Source organism: Carcharodon carcharias, chromosome 11, assembly GCF_017639515.1.
Source record: "Carcharodon carcharias isolate sCarCar2 chromosome 11, sCarCar2.pri, whole genome shotgun sequence".
Lineage (NCBI taxonomy): Eukaryota > Metazoa > Chordata > Chondrichthyes > Lamniformes > Lamnidae > Carcharodon > Carcharodon carcharias.
Window position 1 is genome coordinate 58,012,961 of NC_054477.1, and position 18,679 is coordinate 58,031,639.

The following is an 18,679-nucleotide window of genomic DNA, read 5'->3' on the forward strand; positions in this document are numbered from 1 at the left end:
TCAGAATCAGAATTCCTGCACAATTTTTAACTCCCTGTCCTGAGAGTACTTAGGCTAATTGTAACAACCCTACTGCTGCTCCCACTGAGATAAAACTGGGAATTAAACCTGGGACCTTTCTGGTATGTATTACCCAGCTACTCACTGCAGAAACTCACTGAACCATTAAGTGGAGTATTTATTACCTCTCGGGCATCAGGCATCTTAGGGTAATACAGACAGATTTCTTCTTAGCCATTTTCCTGCCTTTAATAATTGCAAGGAATGGATTGTGATAATAATGTCATCCCATTTGTTTATTTTAAGGAAAAGGTATTGGACCACATCCTCTTGATCGTAGGCCAAGTTTCGAAGGATCAAATGACTCTTTATCCACCTATCACCAGATGGGCAATCCTATGTATGAAGTAGCAGATTCTGGAGCCGAGAGTGTAAATAAACATAGTGAAATATCACGGCAATATGCAAATACGCCCAATATAAATTTTTTAGTTGCTACTGGACAAGCTATGACTGTCAACACTCCAGGGCAGAGGTGCTCCCCCATAGGACCTCACTCTACAATTGGTGGACAGAATCCTCCATCTAACGCTATATTCCCATCCACAACCTGTGATATTAAACACCAACAAAAAACATATTCAGCTAAAGGAGAAACAGGCCAACCTCTTCAAATTATTAATTACAGTCTCTCAAATCACAGCAGCCAACCAATCACATTGCAAGGCTCTCAAGTGTCAAACAATCCACATTATATGAGGCAACATTTAATGGCTCAAGGAGAAAACAGTGTCTCTTTAGGTTACGCTGTCCAAAGAAGTTCATCTTTCCAAAGCAAGATGCAACAAGAGGGAAATTATGGAAACCTTCAGAATAAAAGCCCTGTTACTCAAGGCATTCCTGGCCATACCTTCCAACAGCCTTCAACTGTTCTATACTTGCCACAGTCCCATCATAGACAACAAAGTCCCACATCTCCTCAAATACAAATGTTATCAGGCTTAGCTTCACCATTTGGAAATGAGTTTTCAGAGCTTGCCCCAACTATGATGACACCCTCAAGAAATAGCCTGAACATGGATATTTTTGATATGAACCCTGCCCAGGTACAACATTGGCAAGTACCATCTCCATCAAGGAGAGATTCCTTGCAGAACACCGGGCTAGAAACATTGCCAAGACCAGCTGGCCATCTTAGGCCAGATAACCAAATTCCAAACCGAACCAATTCGTTCAACAATCAACTGCAGGCTTCACCATCTATGAGACAAGTTGTGACCAGCAAAACGGAATCATCCTTAAACACCACCAACACTATTACAGCAGTAACATCAACGCCTATTCTTCAGCCAGTGAAGAGCATTCGAGTTCCAAGACCTGAGCCTCAGACAGCTGTGGCACCTTCACATCCAGCATGGTTACAGAATCAGGGTGCAGACAACAATGATATAATGGAGCAAAAACCCTTGGCAGTAGGTGGAGCTGTAAACTACGTCCTTGAGCCTGATGATTACACTATGAAAGAGCGTAGATGTCCTCCACCACCATATCCAAAACATTTGTTACTTCAGAACAATGCAGAGCAATTTGATACTAACTGTCTATGTATGGGTGTGGAGCAAGGTATTCGTGGTGTTCACAGCTTGACATGCAATAAAACTGAGGACAGCAGCAATGAGAAAAGTGAGAAAAATAGCAAGCCTAATAAATCAGAGAAGATGGGAAAGGACAAAAAACGCATTCAAACATCGCCTGTACCATTTCGCAAAAATAGTAAAGATGAAGAGAAAAGGGAATCGAGAATTAAAAGTTACTCCCCTTTTGCTTTTAAGTTTTTCATGGAACAACATGTGGAAAACATCATGAAAACGTATCAGCAAAAGTTAAACAGAAGGTTGCAGTTGGAGCAAGAGATGTCAAAGGTATTGATTTTTAACGTTGTGAAATTGTAACTGGTCTGTGCCATTAAACCGTTTAATGCATATACGAGATTCAAACTAAAGCAAACTAAATTTTACCTTTACTCAGTCTGTTCTTTGAAGTACGAGTTTCAAGAGTGTAGTTTCAAAGGCAGCATGCTAAACCACTGAAGCACATTTGAGTGCCCACTCAATCAGTTCCAATCACAGATGTATCATTTTGGATTAATGCAATGAATTGAAGCCAAAAATGTGCTTATGGGGAAAAAATCAGCAAGAAATTTGTTCCCAGGCTGCACTTGCACATCTACTTTTGACTGCTTCAAAACACTGATGGAGGTCTGAGAGCTGATCATTCTCTTGGCACTAGTTTATACATAGCTTATGAGAGAATGTCAGTCATTTGGATGAGAGCCTGTTTTTTGCGAATGTGGCAAAAACAAGGATGTGCTGACCCATGGCATTAGCTCATCTGCAAATGCAGCAAGCACGTGAGCCATGTTGCTACAAGAGTTTCTTCTTCCCCAATTTTACTAAACTGTTGACAAAGGTAAAGCTGCTTCAGACAGCTTGCCCTACGTGGAGGGAAAATATAAAATCTGTCAAGGCAGTAGTTTTTAAAGGCTGGAGCCTGTCATTAAAGGGAAATTGGCAGCGGGGATTGAAAAGTGGACTAATAGTTCGCTGGCACAAAAGAGAAATTTGGATGAGACTGGTTTCTTCACTGAAGGGCTGGAAGTAGATGTGGCAGCTGCAGAAAGGGTACCCAAAGAGAATTGGTCAATTTGAGGCTGAAGGTCAGCCTCCAGTAAATGTAATAAAAGACATGTTTGCCTGTCCTGCAACGACATTCTCATTTTAAGATGTTAGCTATATATTTCCATATATTTGCAATTCTCAGGCGCCCAGGAGTTTCGGAATGCCATCCTGTAACTGGTGACTGGAAACCGGAGGTTTACTCATGACTGTCTTAACTGTGATTTTCCTTTGCTCTCCTGAAGGCAGCAACTCATGCTGTGTTATGTATTCCCAGGGCCCTTCACTACATGAACTATTTGCCTTTCTTCTTACTAAAATAGGAAGTCTGCTTAGACAATGAGTAGTAGCATGCCATTCAATCATTGTGACATCACTTTAAATCTTGCTGCATCTTAAAGAGATTGGCATTATGGTTTTTGAAATTTGGAAGAGGGTGAGTTTGTAATCAAAAATGCCAAGAATTAGTATAAGTGAAAAAGGGAGGCAGAGCAGGGGAGATAGTCTTTTGCAGTGAGTCCTACATGCTCCTTATTTTCAATAGCTCAAAAGCAGGTGACCACTGGTATCAAAACCACTTCCACAATGTGCTTCAGACACATTGCTGAAAGTTTAAGACTTTACCAAGTTAGGAAAACCCACCATGACCGAAAATATCATTATGAAAGCCCAAAAATATCATGATGCACTAGGTGTACTTAGTACCCTTAGCCTTCATCTGCAACTGTTCCTTCAGTCACAGGAAGCCCAGAAGCCCAGATGAATCCATCTAAAGTAGTTATCTGTTATATGTACATATGATCACATTGCACACTGACACAACAACCCCAATTTTAACCCCCCATGTCTAACAAGAATGGGGCATTCAGGACTTAAAATCCTTTTAGGACTTCCTCACATGATCCTTGCTAGCGTGTAGCATTTTAACATTCTAACTAGCTATTGAGGCCCTGGTACCAGGTACATGAGGGTCTTGTTGAATTCAGAACTTCTAATGACGTCATTCAGACCCCAGCTTTATTTTAACTCTGGCCAACCTTGTTTGAGTGCAAAGGAGCAGCCGGCACCGAAGACAGTAGAAAAGATGAATACTTTTTAGATTTCCTAGAGGACCAGGTGGAGCAGAAGTGCTCCAGCCTTTCCCCCTCCAACCACCAATACCATTGGCACCAGGTTTGGGCTGGATTTTGGGCCTGCTATATCTACACCACCACCACCACCACCACCAACCCCCCCCCCCAACCACCCCAGACCCACCCACAGCCCCCATCTGAAATAAAAATCATGACCTTGTTTCTTACTGCTTTTCATCTTAACAGTGGTACATTTTTAGTTATTTCTATTCTGCTTGCAGGAGAAGACAGTCATTTCAATAGAGAGAGAGCTTACACAGGAGGAAGACTCCTAGCTGTTGATCTTTGGTCTAAACCCTTAGAAATCCTGGGAATGCAAGGCATAGACACTACAGGTCGTGGGAAGTAGGAGGACACATGCTAGCTCAGGGCTGCTTTTTCATCTCACCTCATTCTCTCATTGAATTTCTGACCATAAAACATATAATGCAGGCCATTATCATATCACCTTTTATACTGAATGTTGTATGCAAGGGCAGCTCATTGTAATTTATTTTCTTTTAGGTTTGTCAGAGCAAGTAGCGTCAGGGCCCCAGGTGATCTTCACAACACATAGCAACTTGCATTCATATTGTACCTTTAAAGTAATATACCATCCCAAGGCACAAAATGTAACTCACTCTATTTCTCACAAGCACCAGCTCAGATATATCCACATTGGAGATTAGACAGTGAGCCAGAGGAGAATGCATTAGGTAACACACAGCATAAATGGTGGCAAAGGAACCTAGTGTTCAATGGGCCTGTTTGCATCTGCATCTTAAGGACCTGATTTTAGAAGAACTCTGAACATCAAGGTCAGTTCTGAAGAAGAGTCATACAGACTCGAAATGTTAACTCTGTCTTTCTGGCTACAGCTGCTGTCAGACCTGCTGAGTTTTTCCAGCAATTTTTGTTTTTGTTTCGGATTTCCAGCATCCGCAGTATTTTGCTTTTATCTGAACATTAAATGCTGGTTCATTGGCAACCATGCCAATCATGTACTGCAGATGGTGACTTTAGTGCCTGCATGGGACCTACCTTCCAGCTCAGTCTCACAACACTGCAGTCGACTATGGAGTGTGTGGCATCTCTGCACTGGAACCCACATGCCACAGACCCTAAAACACAAGAATAAAAGATAGAAGCAGGAGTAGACCATGTGGCTCATCGCACCTGCTCCACCATTCAATACTATCAGGGCAGTCGATGCTTCTCCTAAGGAATTATCAGAGGGGTATTATGGTATAATTATAACTGTTAGGACTTTCAGGAATATTTGTCACTCAATAAAATTTATAACCCCCTCTTGCTGTTATCATTTGTCCCCATGGACCATTGCTTTACATGTGGTTCATGTTGCTGATGTCCCCTGTGTCAGCCTGGAAGTATAAAAGGTAAGGGTGGTTGTGACATATTGGACATTTTCCAGAATTTTGGTGGAGTTTGTGTATTTGCCACCACTGTCATGGCACCCTTAACTAAATTGAAGCCCCCGTTGTGCCTCTGATCAATGGGAGGTATGTTTGTAATCCTAATGTGAGGACACTACTGGGTCCAGAGCATATGTGGTGTAGCCTGCCTTACCTGACATCTCTATTAGCTTTCCTTCAAAAAGCAGAAGTGAAAGGGGAAACTTATGGGGAAAGCCTTTATCACGTTGTTGTGACTGCGGTCTAATAATTCTGCAAATGCTCCGAATAGATACATTACAGAAAAATGGCACCAAAGTGGCCTGGAAATTGTTCACAGATATCTTTGGGGTAAATACCTCAGTTCTTAACAACCCGATTGATATGAGTTGATCACATTGGATAATGCATACACATAAATTTCCGGAAAATAAGTGTATATCAAATTGATGCTATCTGCCCATTGATCTGAATACTGAGCAGGAGCTTCTTGCACCTGATAATCCGTATTGCCCATGGTCTTCCCGGAAATGCATATAATGCACAAAGGCAGCAGAGAGTTGATTGAATAAATCTTCACCTCATTTTCCAATTGGTAGGATCCACTTTGCTGATAGTATAGTGAGAGGGGAGAACTAGAGGCCGAGAGTCAAAGCAAGTGTATTTCATTTTAATTTCATTTTTTGTCTTAACAGTGATAGCAAATAATTGTTTCTCAGAAACTGAGAACTCCATATACTTCTCTTCCAACTAAAGTCACTGGATATCAATCAAGAGTTTTAACCTTGGCAGTTTTTTTTTTTCCTTAGACTTGGGACACCGAAGCACCTGTACAGCTGCTCCATCAGAGATCCTAAACCAGGGATTGAAGCTGTAACCTCCCTGGTTGTTGGCTTTGTAATGTTGGTTGGCTCACTGACCCAATAAGCCATCAAGAAAGATATCTGTAGTTTTCGGTAGAGGAATTACCAAATAGTCTTTCAGTTCTTTTGCATAGTTTAACTTTTTTTCTGATACCTATTTTCAATTAACATAATATATGACTTCCAAAGGCAGGTCTATCCGAAGCAGAACAGGAACAGATGAGGAAAATGCTTAATCAGAAAGAGTCTAATTACAACAGACTGAAAAGAGCAAAAATGGACAAGTCACTGTTTGTAAAAATTAAGACACTGGGAGTTGGTGCTTTTGGGGAGGTCTGCCTGGCTCAAAAAGTGGATACCAATGCTCTTTATGCAATGAAAACCCTACGGAAAAAGGATGTGCTGAGTCGTAATCAAGTGGCTCATGTGAAAGCAGAGAGGGACATTCTGGCCGAAGCTGACAATGAATGGGTAGTCAAGCTCTACTATTCTTTCCAAGATAAAGAAAATTTATACTTTGTAATGGATTACATCCCAGGTGGAGATATGATGAGTCTCTTGATACGAATGGGAGTTTTCCCAGAGTCCCTGGCAAGGTTCTATATTGCAGAACTGACCTTAGCAATTGAGAGCGTCCACAAAATGGGATTTATTCACAGGGATATTAAACCTGACAACATCCTGATTGACCTTGATGGACACATTAAACTCACAGACTTTGGTCTTTGTACTGGATTTAGGTGGACTCATGATTCCAAATACTATCAGAAAGGTAAGTCTTGGTTATATGATTTCTAACATTTTTCTTTAGTGCTTTACATGTGTTGCCTGTACTGATAATTTTATAGAATTAGTTGCATGTTTTTATTGGTCATAATAGAGCAATATTATACTTGTATTGTCAGCAGAATACTGGTCTGAGTTAAAGCAGAAACTGTTGGAAATACTCAGCAGGCTTGGCAGCATCTATTTCATTTGTAAGAGTGGGAGGAATTTGGCAGTGCCGCAAAACGTGGCAAGCAGTTCAAAAGTCCATTGACTTTGCTGGGATTGGAAAATCCAGCTGGCGGTAGGGGACGTAAAATTCTGCCCAGTGTTTGGAGCCTTGGATACTGAGAAGGGAGGACGTGAAAAGACAGGTGTTGCATACACTGCACATGCCTGGAAAAGTGACATATGAAAAGGAGGGGCTGTTTAGCGTGACTGACGATTGGACCAGGGTGTTGCGGAGAGAACAGTTCCTTTTGAATGCTGAAGGGGTGAGCAGGGGAGGGGATGGGAAGATGTGTTTGGTGGTGGCATCACATTGGATGTGGTGAAAATGACAGAGAATGATCAATTAAAGCTGGAAACAATAATTAGGGACAAAATTAATAGTCCCTTGGGCAAATGGAAAGCTAGCAAAGATTTGTTAAGAGCAAATAGTGTTTAACTAACTTGCTTGAGTTTTTTGATGAGGTAACAGTGAAGGCTGATGAGAAGAACATGAACGTGAACATGAGGCATTTGACAACAGACTTGTGAGCAAATTTAGAGTCTATGGAATAAACGGGGCAGTAGCAACATGGATATGAAATTAGCTTAGTGTCAGGAAGCAGAGAGGAATGGTTAATAGATATTTTTCGCTCTGGAGAACTAGTAGAGTTCCCCAGGGGAACGGTGTCAGGACCCATGCTCTTCCTGGTATATATAAATGACCTAGGCCTTGTCGTAAGGAGCACAATTTCAAAATTTGTGGATGATACAAAATTTGGGAGTATTGTAACCTATGAGGAGGACAGTGTAGAATTTCAAAAGGACATAGGTTGGTGGAAGGGTGGACAAATGCTAGATTAAATTTAATGCAGAAAAGTGTGAAGTGATTATTTTGATGGAAATAACATGGAGAGACAACATAAAATAAAGGATACAATTCTGACAGGGGTGCAGGAGCGGAGGGACCTGAGTGTATAAGTGCATAAATCATTGAACGTGACAGGACAGGTTGAAAGGGCAGTTAATAAAGCATACAGTATCTTAGGCTTTATTAATAAGGGGATAGAGTACAAAAGCAAATAATTTTTGCTTGTAATAAACTTATATAAAATAATGGTTTGGCTTCAGCTAAAGTATTGGGTCTAGTTCTGGGCACCAGATTTTAGAAAGGGTGTGAAAGCATTTGTGAGAATGCTGGAAAGATTCACAAGAGTGGTTCCAGGGATGAGGAACTTCAGTTATGTAGTTGGATTGGAGAAGTTGGGATTGTTTTCCTTGGAGAAGAGAAGGTTGAGAGGAGATTTGATTGAGGTATTCAACATCATGAAGGATCTGGACAGAGTAGAAAGAGAGAAATTATTTCCATTGGTAGAAGGATCGTGAGCCAGAGGGCACAGATTTAAGGTAATTGGCAAAAGAAGCAATAGCAACATGAGGAAAAACTTTTTCATGCAGCGAGTGATTAGGATCTGGAATGCACTGCCTGAGTGTATAGTGGAGGCAGGTTCAAACAAGGCATTCAAGAGGGAATTTGATTATTATCTGAAAAGGAAGAATGTGCAGGGCTACGGGGAAAGGCAGGGTAATGGTACTAGACGATTTGCTCCTCCAGAGAGCCAGCATAGACACTACTGGCTGAATGGCCTCCCTTTGTGCTGTAATCAATTTGTGATCCTGATTAAGGAAGCTGGTGGAGTGAAGGTTGGGGACAAGGGGAACCTTATTGTGGTTTTGGGAGAGAAGGGAAGGATTGAGAGCAGAAATGCTGGAAATGTGGCAGGTACACTCGAGGGCCCTGTCAACAATGATGTGCGGATTCCTCAGTTGAGAAAAAAAGCAAGATATTTTGGAAATGCTAATATGAAAGGTTGCACCGTACAAACAGATGCGGCAGAGATGGAGAAACTGGGAGAATGGAATAGAGTCTTTGCAGAAACTGGGTATGAGGAATTATAGTCAAGTTAGCTGTGAGAGTCAGTAGGCTTATAGTGAATATTGGTTGATAGCCTATCCCCAGAAGCCAAAGAAGGGAAAGGAAGAGTTGGGGATATTCAGGTGGAAATTGGAAGCAGAGTCGATGAAGTTTTCCAGCTCAAGGCGAGAGCAGGAAATGGCACCAATACAGTCATCAATGTACTGGAAGAAGAAATGAGGAAATGGATCTGAGTAGGACTAGAATAAAGCGATTTCCACATATCCCACAAAAAGGCAGGCATAACTAGAACCTATGGTACCCATAGCGACACCTTTTATTTGGAGGAAGCGAGTGGAGCTGAGGGAGAAGTTGTTCAATTTGAGAACAAGTTAGGCTAGGTGAAGGAGGGCGGTGGTAGATGGGGACTGATTGAGCCTACATTCAAGGAAGAAGCATAGAGCTCTCAGACCATCTTCATGAGGAATGGCAGCCGTAGGGATTGGATATCCATTGAGACAATTAGGGCCTGGAAACTGGAAACTGTTGGTGACGGAGTATTGGAAGAGTGACAGATGTCAGTGAGAAGAGACTGGACAAAGGGAGAAAAAATAGTCACAATAGGAAGAAATCAGTTCAATGGGGCAGGAACAGGTTGAAATAGGTCAACCAGGGCAGTCCTTTTTGTGGCTGTTGGAAAGGAGGTAGAAGTGGATTGTTCAAGGTTAGGGGACTATGAGATTGGAAGTGTTTTCTTTCTCTTGTTTCTTTCTTATTTCCTTTTTGCATTTGGATGAAATCTATCCTGTCATTCATGCCTCCTTTTGATGCAACTTTTGTTTCTTTGCTTGTCCCATTACCACTCCCTTCGGCTTTGCACCATGAAACTTCTTGGAATTTTTGTTCTCATTCCCAACTTCTCTCATTCACTGTTCAAAACCTTTTAATTTTCCATTTAGCTTTTCCCAATCCTGATGAAAGGTCACAGACCTGAAACATTAGGCAGGATTGTCCCAGCCCACCTGTAGGAATTGTCGCAGGCAGGACGGAAAATTTGACAAGCCAGCAAAAGGTCGGTTGACTTCAGGCGGGAAATTCATGGGACTGGAAAATCCCATCGATTAACTGTTTTTTCTCAACACAGATGCTGTCAAACTTGCTGGGTATTTCTGGCATTTCCTGTTTCTATTTCAGAGTTCCAACACCTGCACTATTTTGCTTTTGTATCACTTTGAGATCCTGGGGATCAGTTTACTTGCCCTGCTTGTATGAGCTTGTCATTTTGTAGAAGAAAGATCTTTAATCCCAACTGTATGTGGGAATGGAAAAAAAATTCCCAGCTTGACCTGCATGATTTAGATTCCAAGAGCAATGTTGACCAAGATTATGAAGTAGTCTATGATCTGAAAGAGCTCAGATGGAGGGAGACCATAGAATCATAGGGCAGAATTTTCCCCTCCTACCTGCTGTAGGTTTCGTGGTGGGCAGGACCAGGAAATTTGGAGAGAGCCCAAAAATTGGATTCCCGCTGGGAAAACAGTTTGGAATTTTTCCCTCACCTCTTTCATTACGGGCAGATGGTGGGTCAGGTTTCCCACTGATCCATGGCAAGAATGCCATTTACATGCATTACCACGTCATGAATGCTCAATAAAAACTCAAGTCGCCGGTATCACTTCCTAATCTAGTGCCACGTCAATGGGATATTAGACCAGTCTGAATCACGTTTGGAATTAAATGGCATACAACAGATGGCCCTCAATTTGCTCCTGACTTCGAAGTAAGTGCCAGGTTCAAAGACTACCTGCAACAGTGCCACTCGGGTTCTTACCAATGCCGGTGAGACGCTACACTTGTGGTACTGTAGGGTTGCTCTGCTCACTGGCTTTCTCCATTCTCTGGGAGGTTGTCTTCTGTGGGGTTCAGACAGGGCTGCAGATGAGACAGAGACCAGCATTGTGACCAGAGGGTGGAGGGAAGAGGGAGGGAAGGAAGACGGAAACACAGGGGACAATGGGCAATGATGGGTTTGGAGAGGGGGGTGGGAATGAGGAAGGAGACACGGGGGGGACAATGGGCAATAGTGGGGTTTGGTGGGGTGTGGGGGAAATTATGGCAGGCAGTGGAGAAGCTGGAGCCCAAAATAGAAGAATTCAGAGACAGAAGGGGGTGGATGGGAATCAAAGGCCAGGATTTTGCCCTCGTTGGGCAGGCTCAGCGGGGGCGAGCGGGAGTGGTTGGGAAGCCGACTGCTGCCCGTGATTGGGGCCCATCAGCAATTTCACACTGGCGGCCCATTCACAGGGCACCCTCAAACTGCTTGGACTCTAAACATTGAAATTGAGTCAGAGCTGAGAGAAAAGAGGGAGACTTCCTTGAGAGAGTGCAATTGGAGCCATTGCCTTTTGTTTCGCTTTAATGAGAGACTGCAGGAGTCACTGGCTTCACAATACAGTCGCTCCATTTGAACTTTAACAGAGTAATGTGAGAATGGAAAATGCACGCAACCATTAAGGTAACACAGCTGCTGCATGTCTGCCAGATCATCAATAAAAGCCTCTAATGTGCTTTTCTAATTGGTATGGATAGCTGGCCAAAGGGCATTCAGTCATTGCTGAAGTGCAAGTTGAGCTTGATAACCATACAAGATCATAGACTGCAGGAGTGCCTTTGGTAAGGTCACAATTCATTAATGCGTCTAAACCTCTCCCAACCTCTATGGGACGTCAAGTATCAGCATTAGCATTGTGGTCATCTAGATATGTGAGTGTGTTATGACCAGTGCTGGGCAAGGTTCCCCAATTTGTTAACTTCCCGAATGGGATCCCAAATTTTTTATGCTCCCGGGTGAGGAGGAATGAGTTGGCTCCCCTTCTTTATTCAACCTCCTTGGTTGGTTGCAACAAGGTTAATATAACAGGGATCCCTTCCCCATGTGGATATCTTTCCCCAGTCCAAATATATTTATTTTTTAGAAGTAGCCAATTTAACTAGGCTTTCTTGAGTCAAAGGAAGGGTACGTATTTGATTACTAAAATCCCGAGAAAAATAATCAAAATGTAACACACATACCCACAGAGTCTAAATAAAAGTTTAAAAAGATATGTGAATCAGTCTTTGGCTTGTCTTTGAGAAGTAGATGGCGAAACCTTGTGGCCTTTAAGTTGGGTGATTCCAGTAAAGCTGATTTTGGTAGTTTTGCAGCTGGTTTGGTGACAGTTGGTTCTGCAGGATAGCTGAAGAAGCTGTCCTATTTCCTTTTTGATTCTGGCTTCTGCTGCCTTGCCTCCAGCAACAGAGAGAGAGAAAGAGAGACTTTGCCTGCAACTGCAGGAGTGACTAGTTGGTGGTCTTCTTGCTGTCATGCACACAGCACACGAGCACACACTGCACTGCTCTGCAGCTAGCATTTTAACCAAATTTTTCCTGTGTATTCCTGTAAGGGGAAAAAAACCATGGGTGGGATTTTCTGCATCCGCCCGCTGCCAGGACCTTCTGGTCCCACTGCAGGTCAATGGACTTCTGGCTGGGGCACCACCTCACCCGTGGCGGGTCCCGCCTGCGACGAGACTGGAAAATCCCGGTCCATGTCTTGCACCAAGAGTCTGTTTTCTTTGATCTCTGATCATCTTACATATTCTGAGATATTAATCAACAGGAGGTGAATTTTAGATGACTGCTGAGAAGTGGTATTCAGTCTTTTGTCTCTGTAACCATAGAGATTTTGCATCTTTCCTATCTCCCTTTTAAATGTCTCTGCTTGAAGAAGGTCATGACACCTTTCAGGTGTGACATTCCATATTCTCTCAGGACAGGTTTGTCAGTATAATCCACATAGGAATTTTCCAGAAAATGGTCACTTTATATTATCAGCCGTCTTTTGCTCAGTGTGCTTGCTTGTATTTCTTTAAAAACACACACATCTTTCTTAAAAAGTTCAATATGCTCATAAGTAATTTGTGGCTGTAATTGGTTTTCCATGACAAGTGTGTGCCTCAGCTGCTATGTTATATCAACAAAAAATAGTAGCACAGATGCAGCTCTCGGGCATAACATTGGCTTTTTGTGTGTGAGTGGGAGGTCTACTATATTTGCCTAGTGTTCGTTAATATCTTGCGTCTATCAGTCCCCAGGGAGAAGGAAGATTTAATAATGAAGCTTGTACTCAATGCTGCTTTCTTAATGGCAGTGATCCAACTGAGGAGTAGGAGAAGAGGGGACCGGCTCCGCCTAGCCCAGCTTTGAGAGGAGGTCTGGCCTGAGATCCATGGTTCAGGGGAGCCCCAGCAACACCCAGAGGATGAGGAGGCTAGACCCATCCCATGAAAGCAATTTGCACGACCAAGGATCTACCGAAGAAGACTTTCCTATTTGGAGTGACAGACAATGCTTGCCCATCTGCGCATGTCAAGAGTGGCAGTGGATTGCATCTGCTACATTCTGTAGGAGGAACTAACACTCCATGGACCTGGAGGACATCCCTGCCAGTGGCCCTAAAGGTCACTGCCACTCAATTTTTTTGCCTGTGGATCATTCCAAGGGCCCACAGAGTACCTATGTGGCATCTCACAGTCCTCAACACAAATCTATCAAGGAGGTGACAGATGCCCTGTACCGTAAGGCTCATCATTATGTGAACTCCATACTCGATGAAGCTAGCTGCTAGATTTCATGGGTTTGCAGCTATCTCAGACTTCCCTGGAGCACAAGGTGCAATCGATTGCACACATGTAGCATTGAGAGCTCCATGATGTTAATTAACAGAAAGGGTTTTGCTCCATCAACTTTCAACTGGTGTGTGATCATTAAAAGTGCATCATGCACATTTGTGCCAGGTACCCTGGGAGTTGCCATGACTCATACAGCCTGAGTCACTCCCAGCTGCCTCACGTATTCAAAGGGCTTCAATGAATACTGGGATGGCTGCTTAGGGATAAGGGGTACCCACTCAAACAATGACTAATGACACCAGTGTGTCGTTCTCTGAGTCACTGAGAAATACAATGAAGTGCGTAAGGCAACATGATCCATCATTGAGCAGACCATTGGCATCCTGAAGACACGCTTCCGATGCTTGGACTGCTCTGGTGGATCTCTGCAGAACTCTCCGTTGAGGGTGTCCTGCATCATCGTGGTCTGTTGCGCCCTTCACAGCCTGTCACTTCAAAGCAGGGATCTCTTGCCAGAGGGAGACATGGAGGAGGCAGAGAGCTCCTTGGATGATGAAGAGCAGGAAGGGCAGGAACTTGAATTGGGAAATGAGGGTCTGCTTCCATGTGAGGATGCCATCGAAGAAGCATGACATGGAAGACATGCCCATACCACACTGATAGCCACACGATTCCTGCCTTCCACACAGGAGTGGTCTCTGTCCTCGCCTGCCAACTCGGTGGCATCCTCACCAAATTTGGTTAGCTCTTTGAGTCAGAACCAGAAACATGGGTGCACAGGGAAGAATGGCATGAGTAGACCATTGGCCCCTCAAGATTGCTCCTCCATGTATTTTGATCGCCCACAATAACCCCATATACCTCGACATCTTTATCGTGCCGAAAAGTATCAAAGTTACTTTGGAGTCCACTCAATGACAGCACCTCAGCTGCACTATGGGGTGTGGAGGACTGGCCACTCATGACCCCCCAATTGCAGACAGTCCTACAAATCTCAGTTCTTGATGCCCTTAGTATTACTGCAAGAATGTGCTCTGTCATTCTGGACACCCCAGCGGGGTTAAACATCTTCCCTGCATGGACCATGCAGAGCCCTTGATGCTTCACATCAATAGCCTCTCAGTTCTGCGCACTGTCCAGCACACAGGCCCATTCTACTCGCTCTCAGCTAATGGGATAATATCCCGGTCCTTTAATGATGTCTGGTGCACTTTGGTTGCAATCCTTTTATGTGAAGTCTATTGCTACCCTTGGTAAGGAAACAAGCAGGCCAACAATTCTCCATGAGAGGTCTCACAAAGGCTGCAGTCAACTGCACAGACATCTTTTTAATCCTACACTCAGCCCTTCTTGCAGTCAAGGGCAACTTGCCAATTGCCTCCAAACTTGCAGCCTTTACCTGCATGTAAGTTCAAAATTACAATTGAACAAAGACAGCCAGGAATGATTGGATGTGCACACCTCATCATTTTCCTAACATCCAAGGAAGCCTCTGGTTTTCTATTGGTCAGACCACAGTGGAGCGCTTCACTGTATTAACCCTTAAACTGCATCTACATCATCCCTTGCCACTCACGTAGTCTGTTAACTCCACTTAAGGCCTCTTTACATCCACCCACATCTCACAACAGGGCAACAGCAGCAGCAGATGCCATGACTTCACTGCACACTCTGCGCAGACATCATCCTCAGAGCTCAGAACCTGGTGAGCTGCAAGTAATGGATTGCATGATGCTGTTCAGGCCACATACACACAAATGATGGCCAGTGCTTAAACATTCTCATGTTTAAATATTCAGTAATCATAATGGTGATAATGTCAGAGAAGTGACTCTATAGGAGGACATTATTGGACTCTGATGGTGGTCCAAGTTCCGTGCCCATAAATGCCCGCACCATTGAAGCAATAGCAGCAAGATGAGAATCCAGGACATTTCCAGACAGTGCAAGTGAACATATATTTACAAATGCAAAAACTATATACAATGGTTATACACCCGTGCCACCAATGTGCCTTCAAAACTTCTTTATCTTGTTTTTCCTACCGCTACGCCTAGGTGCAACCCTAACATCCACAGCTGAGGCGACTGCTATGCCCTGCTGACTGATGACTTTGTCAGGTTTTCTCTGATGGCCTGAGGCCAAGGGGGCCCCAGCCTGCTAAGGGACTCCTGCACAGGTGCAGATGCACCCTCAGCCTCACCTGCTGGTGGCGATGAGGTCACTGGCAGAGGGGAGATTGAGCGGCAGGGCACCCTTGGAGTGTCCTGGGCTGAAGCCCTCCTCCCTGTCGGTGTGCAGTGGCACATCCCTGACTCTGAGAACACAGGCACCTGGAGGAAGATTGAGGTGCCCCAACCCCCTCTCACCTAGCCATGGCTGCACTGCACCCATGGCTAAAGTGATGGAGAGCAGGTCCAAGCGCATATCTGGCAGCCACTGTGTGTTATGCTGGACCTGCAAGATGGTTGCCACCCTTTCCATGGAGGCAGTCAAGTGCTCATGTGCCAAAGCTATAACAGCAGCCGGAATGTGGATGGGCTCCTCCAGCCTTCGGTTCAGTCTGCACATGGCCTCTGGCATCTCTGCCTGATGTTCCCTGCCTGTCCCTGCATCTCCAAAATGTCTCTTATGGATGAGTCCAGAGGCTCATCATCTGCATGGGGTTGAGCAAGGGCTGTCCTCCGAGTGTCAGAGTCCTCAGCTGTCACTTACTCCATCAGCTGTGGACAGGTGTTTGTGATGTGCTCACCAGATTGTGACCTCGAGCATACTCTAGAATGGGCACCCACCGAGGTGAATGTCTCTATGCTGGTGGAGGATGCAGGTGAAATCCTTGATTGTGCATCCTCTGAGTATTCTGAGGCATCACCTCAGAGGTGGTTTTGGAGATGGAGCTATGTGTGGGCTGCCTTCTTTTGCTCCCCCTTTTTTTTTTGCTGGTACCTGGAATGGAGAAGAGAAACATTTAGTGGATGCCTAAGCAGGCTCCCTTATCTAAACAATGTCTCACTTTGTCGGCACATCTGACAACTGAGGGCTGCAAGCATCCTCACTGGCTTGCTGGCAGAGTCCTGGCTTGCCTTCAGTGCAAGCATGGTGTAGGTCCTCCCTGATTAGTTCTGCGGCTTCCTTTTCAAAGGTGCTGAGCACTCGGCTTTCCGGAGTACTGCTCTGGGTCTTGCCTTGCTCTCTCCAGTTGTGTGTGTTTTTGTACTGACAGATAGAAGGATTGAATGCCATTTCAGTGGATGCATGAGCAGTTTAGGAGCATGCATGCCATTGCCAGCTTCTGAGCCCTCTCCAGTAAGTGATTAACAAGCACAATGTCCTGCAGCTGATAGAACATTGAGAGCATGAAGTGGCTGCCACACATCAATGCACATGTCCCATCTGCTGCTGACTCCTGCAACCTAAACTCCTGTCTGACATCCCTCTGCACTCGTGCATTTACACTGCCTGATGCCCTTATGAGTGTCACTTTGCATTGAGTAGCTGGTGCTACTTACCCTGGCGAAGCGCATCAGACTGTTCATCCTATTCCTGCACGGCTGCGTGGTTCTTTTGTGGGCCACACGGGCACTAACCTTCTCTGCCACCTCTACCCAGGCTGTCATGGTCAGACAGGAGGGTCTCCTGCTGCCATCTCTGGGAAACAGAGCCTAGAGCAGAATCTGGAGGGAGGCATTGCAGAATCATGGGGCCACACATTGTCTGCTCTGAGACATTATGGTGGATTCTGAACCTGGAGCTCCTGGCTTGCAGTGAGTGAATGGTTGTCTGTGTACCCTTAAAATATGGTGTCAGGACCTTCGACCCCCTGAGTTAAGGGCAGGGGCAGCAACTTCCTGCCTTATCCTCGCTGCAGGATTCGCCAAATTCCTCGCACATTCATATGTAATGAGCTGAACAGCACGCGATCATGCATGGCCAGTCGTTCTTCCCCCTAGCAGAAGTCACTCTTATTTCTGCTCCTGCCAACCAACTTATATTCCAGAACAGAATATACTGCATCAGGTAGCAGAAGGGGCACTACAGTTGGCCTCATGACCTATTATTAGTGACAGACAAACTGTCTTGCAAGAGTTTCTGCCACTAATTGCTGTGAAACAACTCCTGCTGGATGTGCATATTGATGTTGGGTAAGGATTGGATCAGGCCACTGAGACAATACAAAAGGGTATAAATTTAAATTAACCACAGAAATAGTTATAAGGAAGTTCAAAACTTGAGTATTGCTGAAGAAAGAGACTTCACTGGTTCATTCCTCAGGGTAACGCCTTGATCAATCAGTGTCTAGCTGATTGTTTAAACTTCAATGCTTGACAGTTACTGTCAGTCACCATCATTGGTACATTCTCCATGGCAACGCCACTACCAATCAGAGTCCACTTACCAATTAGCACTCTCTCCTCATACAGTATAAATTGTTGTTCCCTTTACATTTGCTGTTCTTGCGAATTGCCCTGAAGAGTGCAAGATGAAAAGTTTTGACAAAATGTCTCTTTTTTAGCAGTAAAAGGAAGTTACAAGAATGCTTTGCTTCCCCCTTTGTTTCTTACTCCCACCTCCCTCTTGCTCTTTCTTAACCCTGGTCTCTCACTTTCTCTTTCTTTCTCCCTCTTGCACTTGTTTTCTCTCTCTCACACCTCCCATTCTCTCTCTCTCTCTCTCTTTGTTGCAGCAGAGTCCATAAATTCTTTAACAAGGTAATTAGATAAATGCTTGAAAAAGAGAAATATTAAAGATTCTGAGAAGTGAAGAGTGATATTAGACTAGGTGGCACATGTGAAGGAAAACACAAATCCATATTTGCTATAACATTTGTTACAATCCTGTTGGGGACATTAATATTTAAAGAAAAATCTGAACACCTTGTGATTAACTGACAGAACTATGGCACAAGATTTCACATTTTTATACAAAAACACACTCCATTCAAAAGACTTAAGCAAAGCAAGATTAACTTAATCCCATTGTTTAAAACTACTTATGCTATGAAATCAGTTCTACCTTTTACTTCCCCCCAAGAGTTCCCTTATACATTACAAGAATTTTTA

General features: G+C 44.0%; 1 protein-coding gene across 8 annotated transcripts in view; it reads left to right on the plus strand.

Moving 5' to 3' along the window:
* Positions 1-18,679, plus strand: part of lats2 (large tumor suppressor kinase 2) — a 97,425-nt gene that overhangs the window by 55,573 nt on the left and 23,173 nt on the right. For all 8 annotated transcript variants that reach the window (XM_041199326.1, XM_041199330.1, XM_041199332.1 and 5 more), the window contains 2 exons: positions 307-1,922; positions 6,252-6,834. In XM_041199326.1, the coding sequence (XP_041055260.1) occupies positions 307-1,922; positions 6,252-6,834 (2,199 nt within the window). The remainder of the gene's footprint in view (positions 1-306; positions 1,923-6,251; positions 6,835-18,679) is intronic.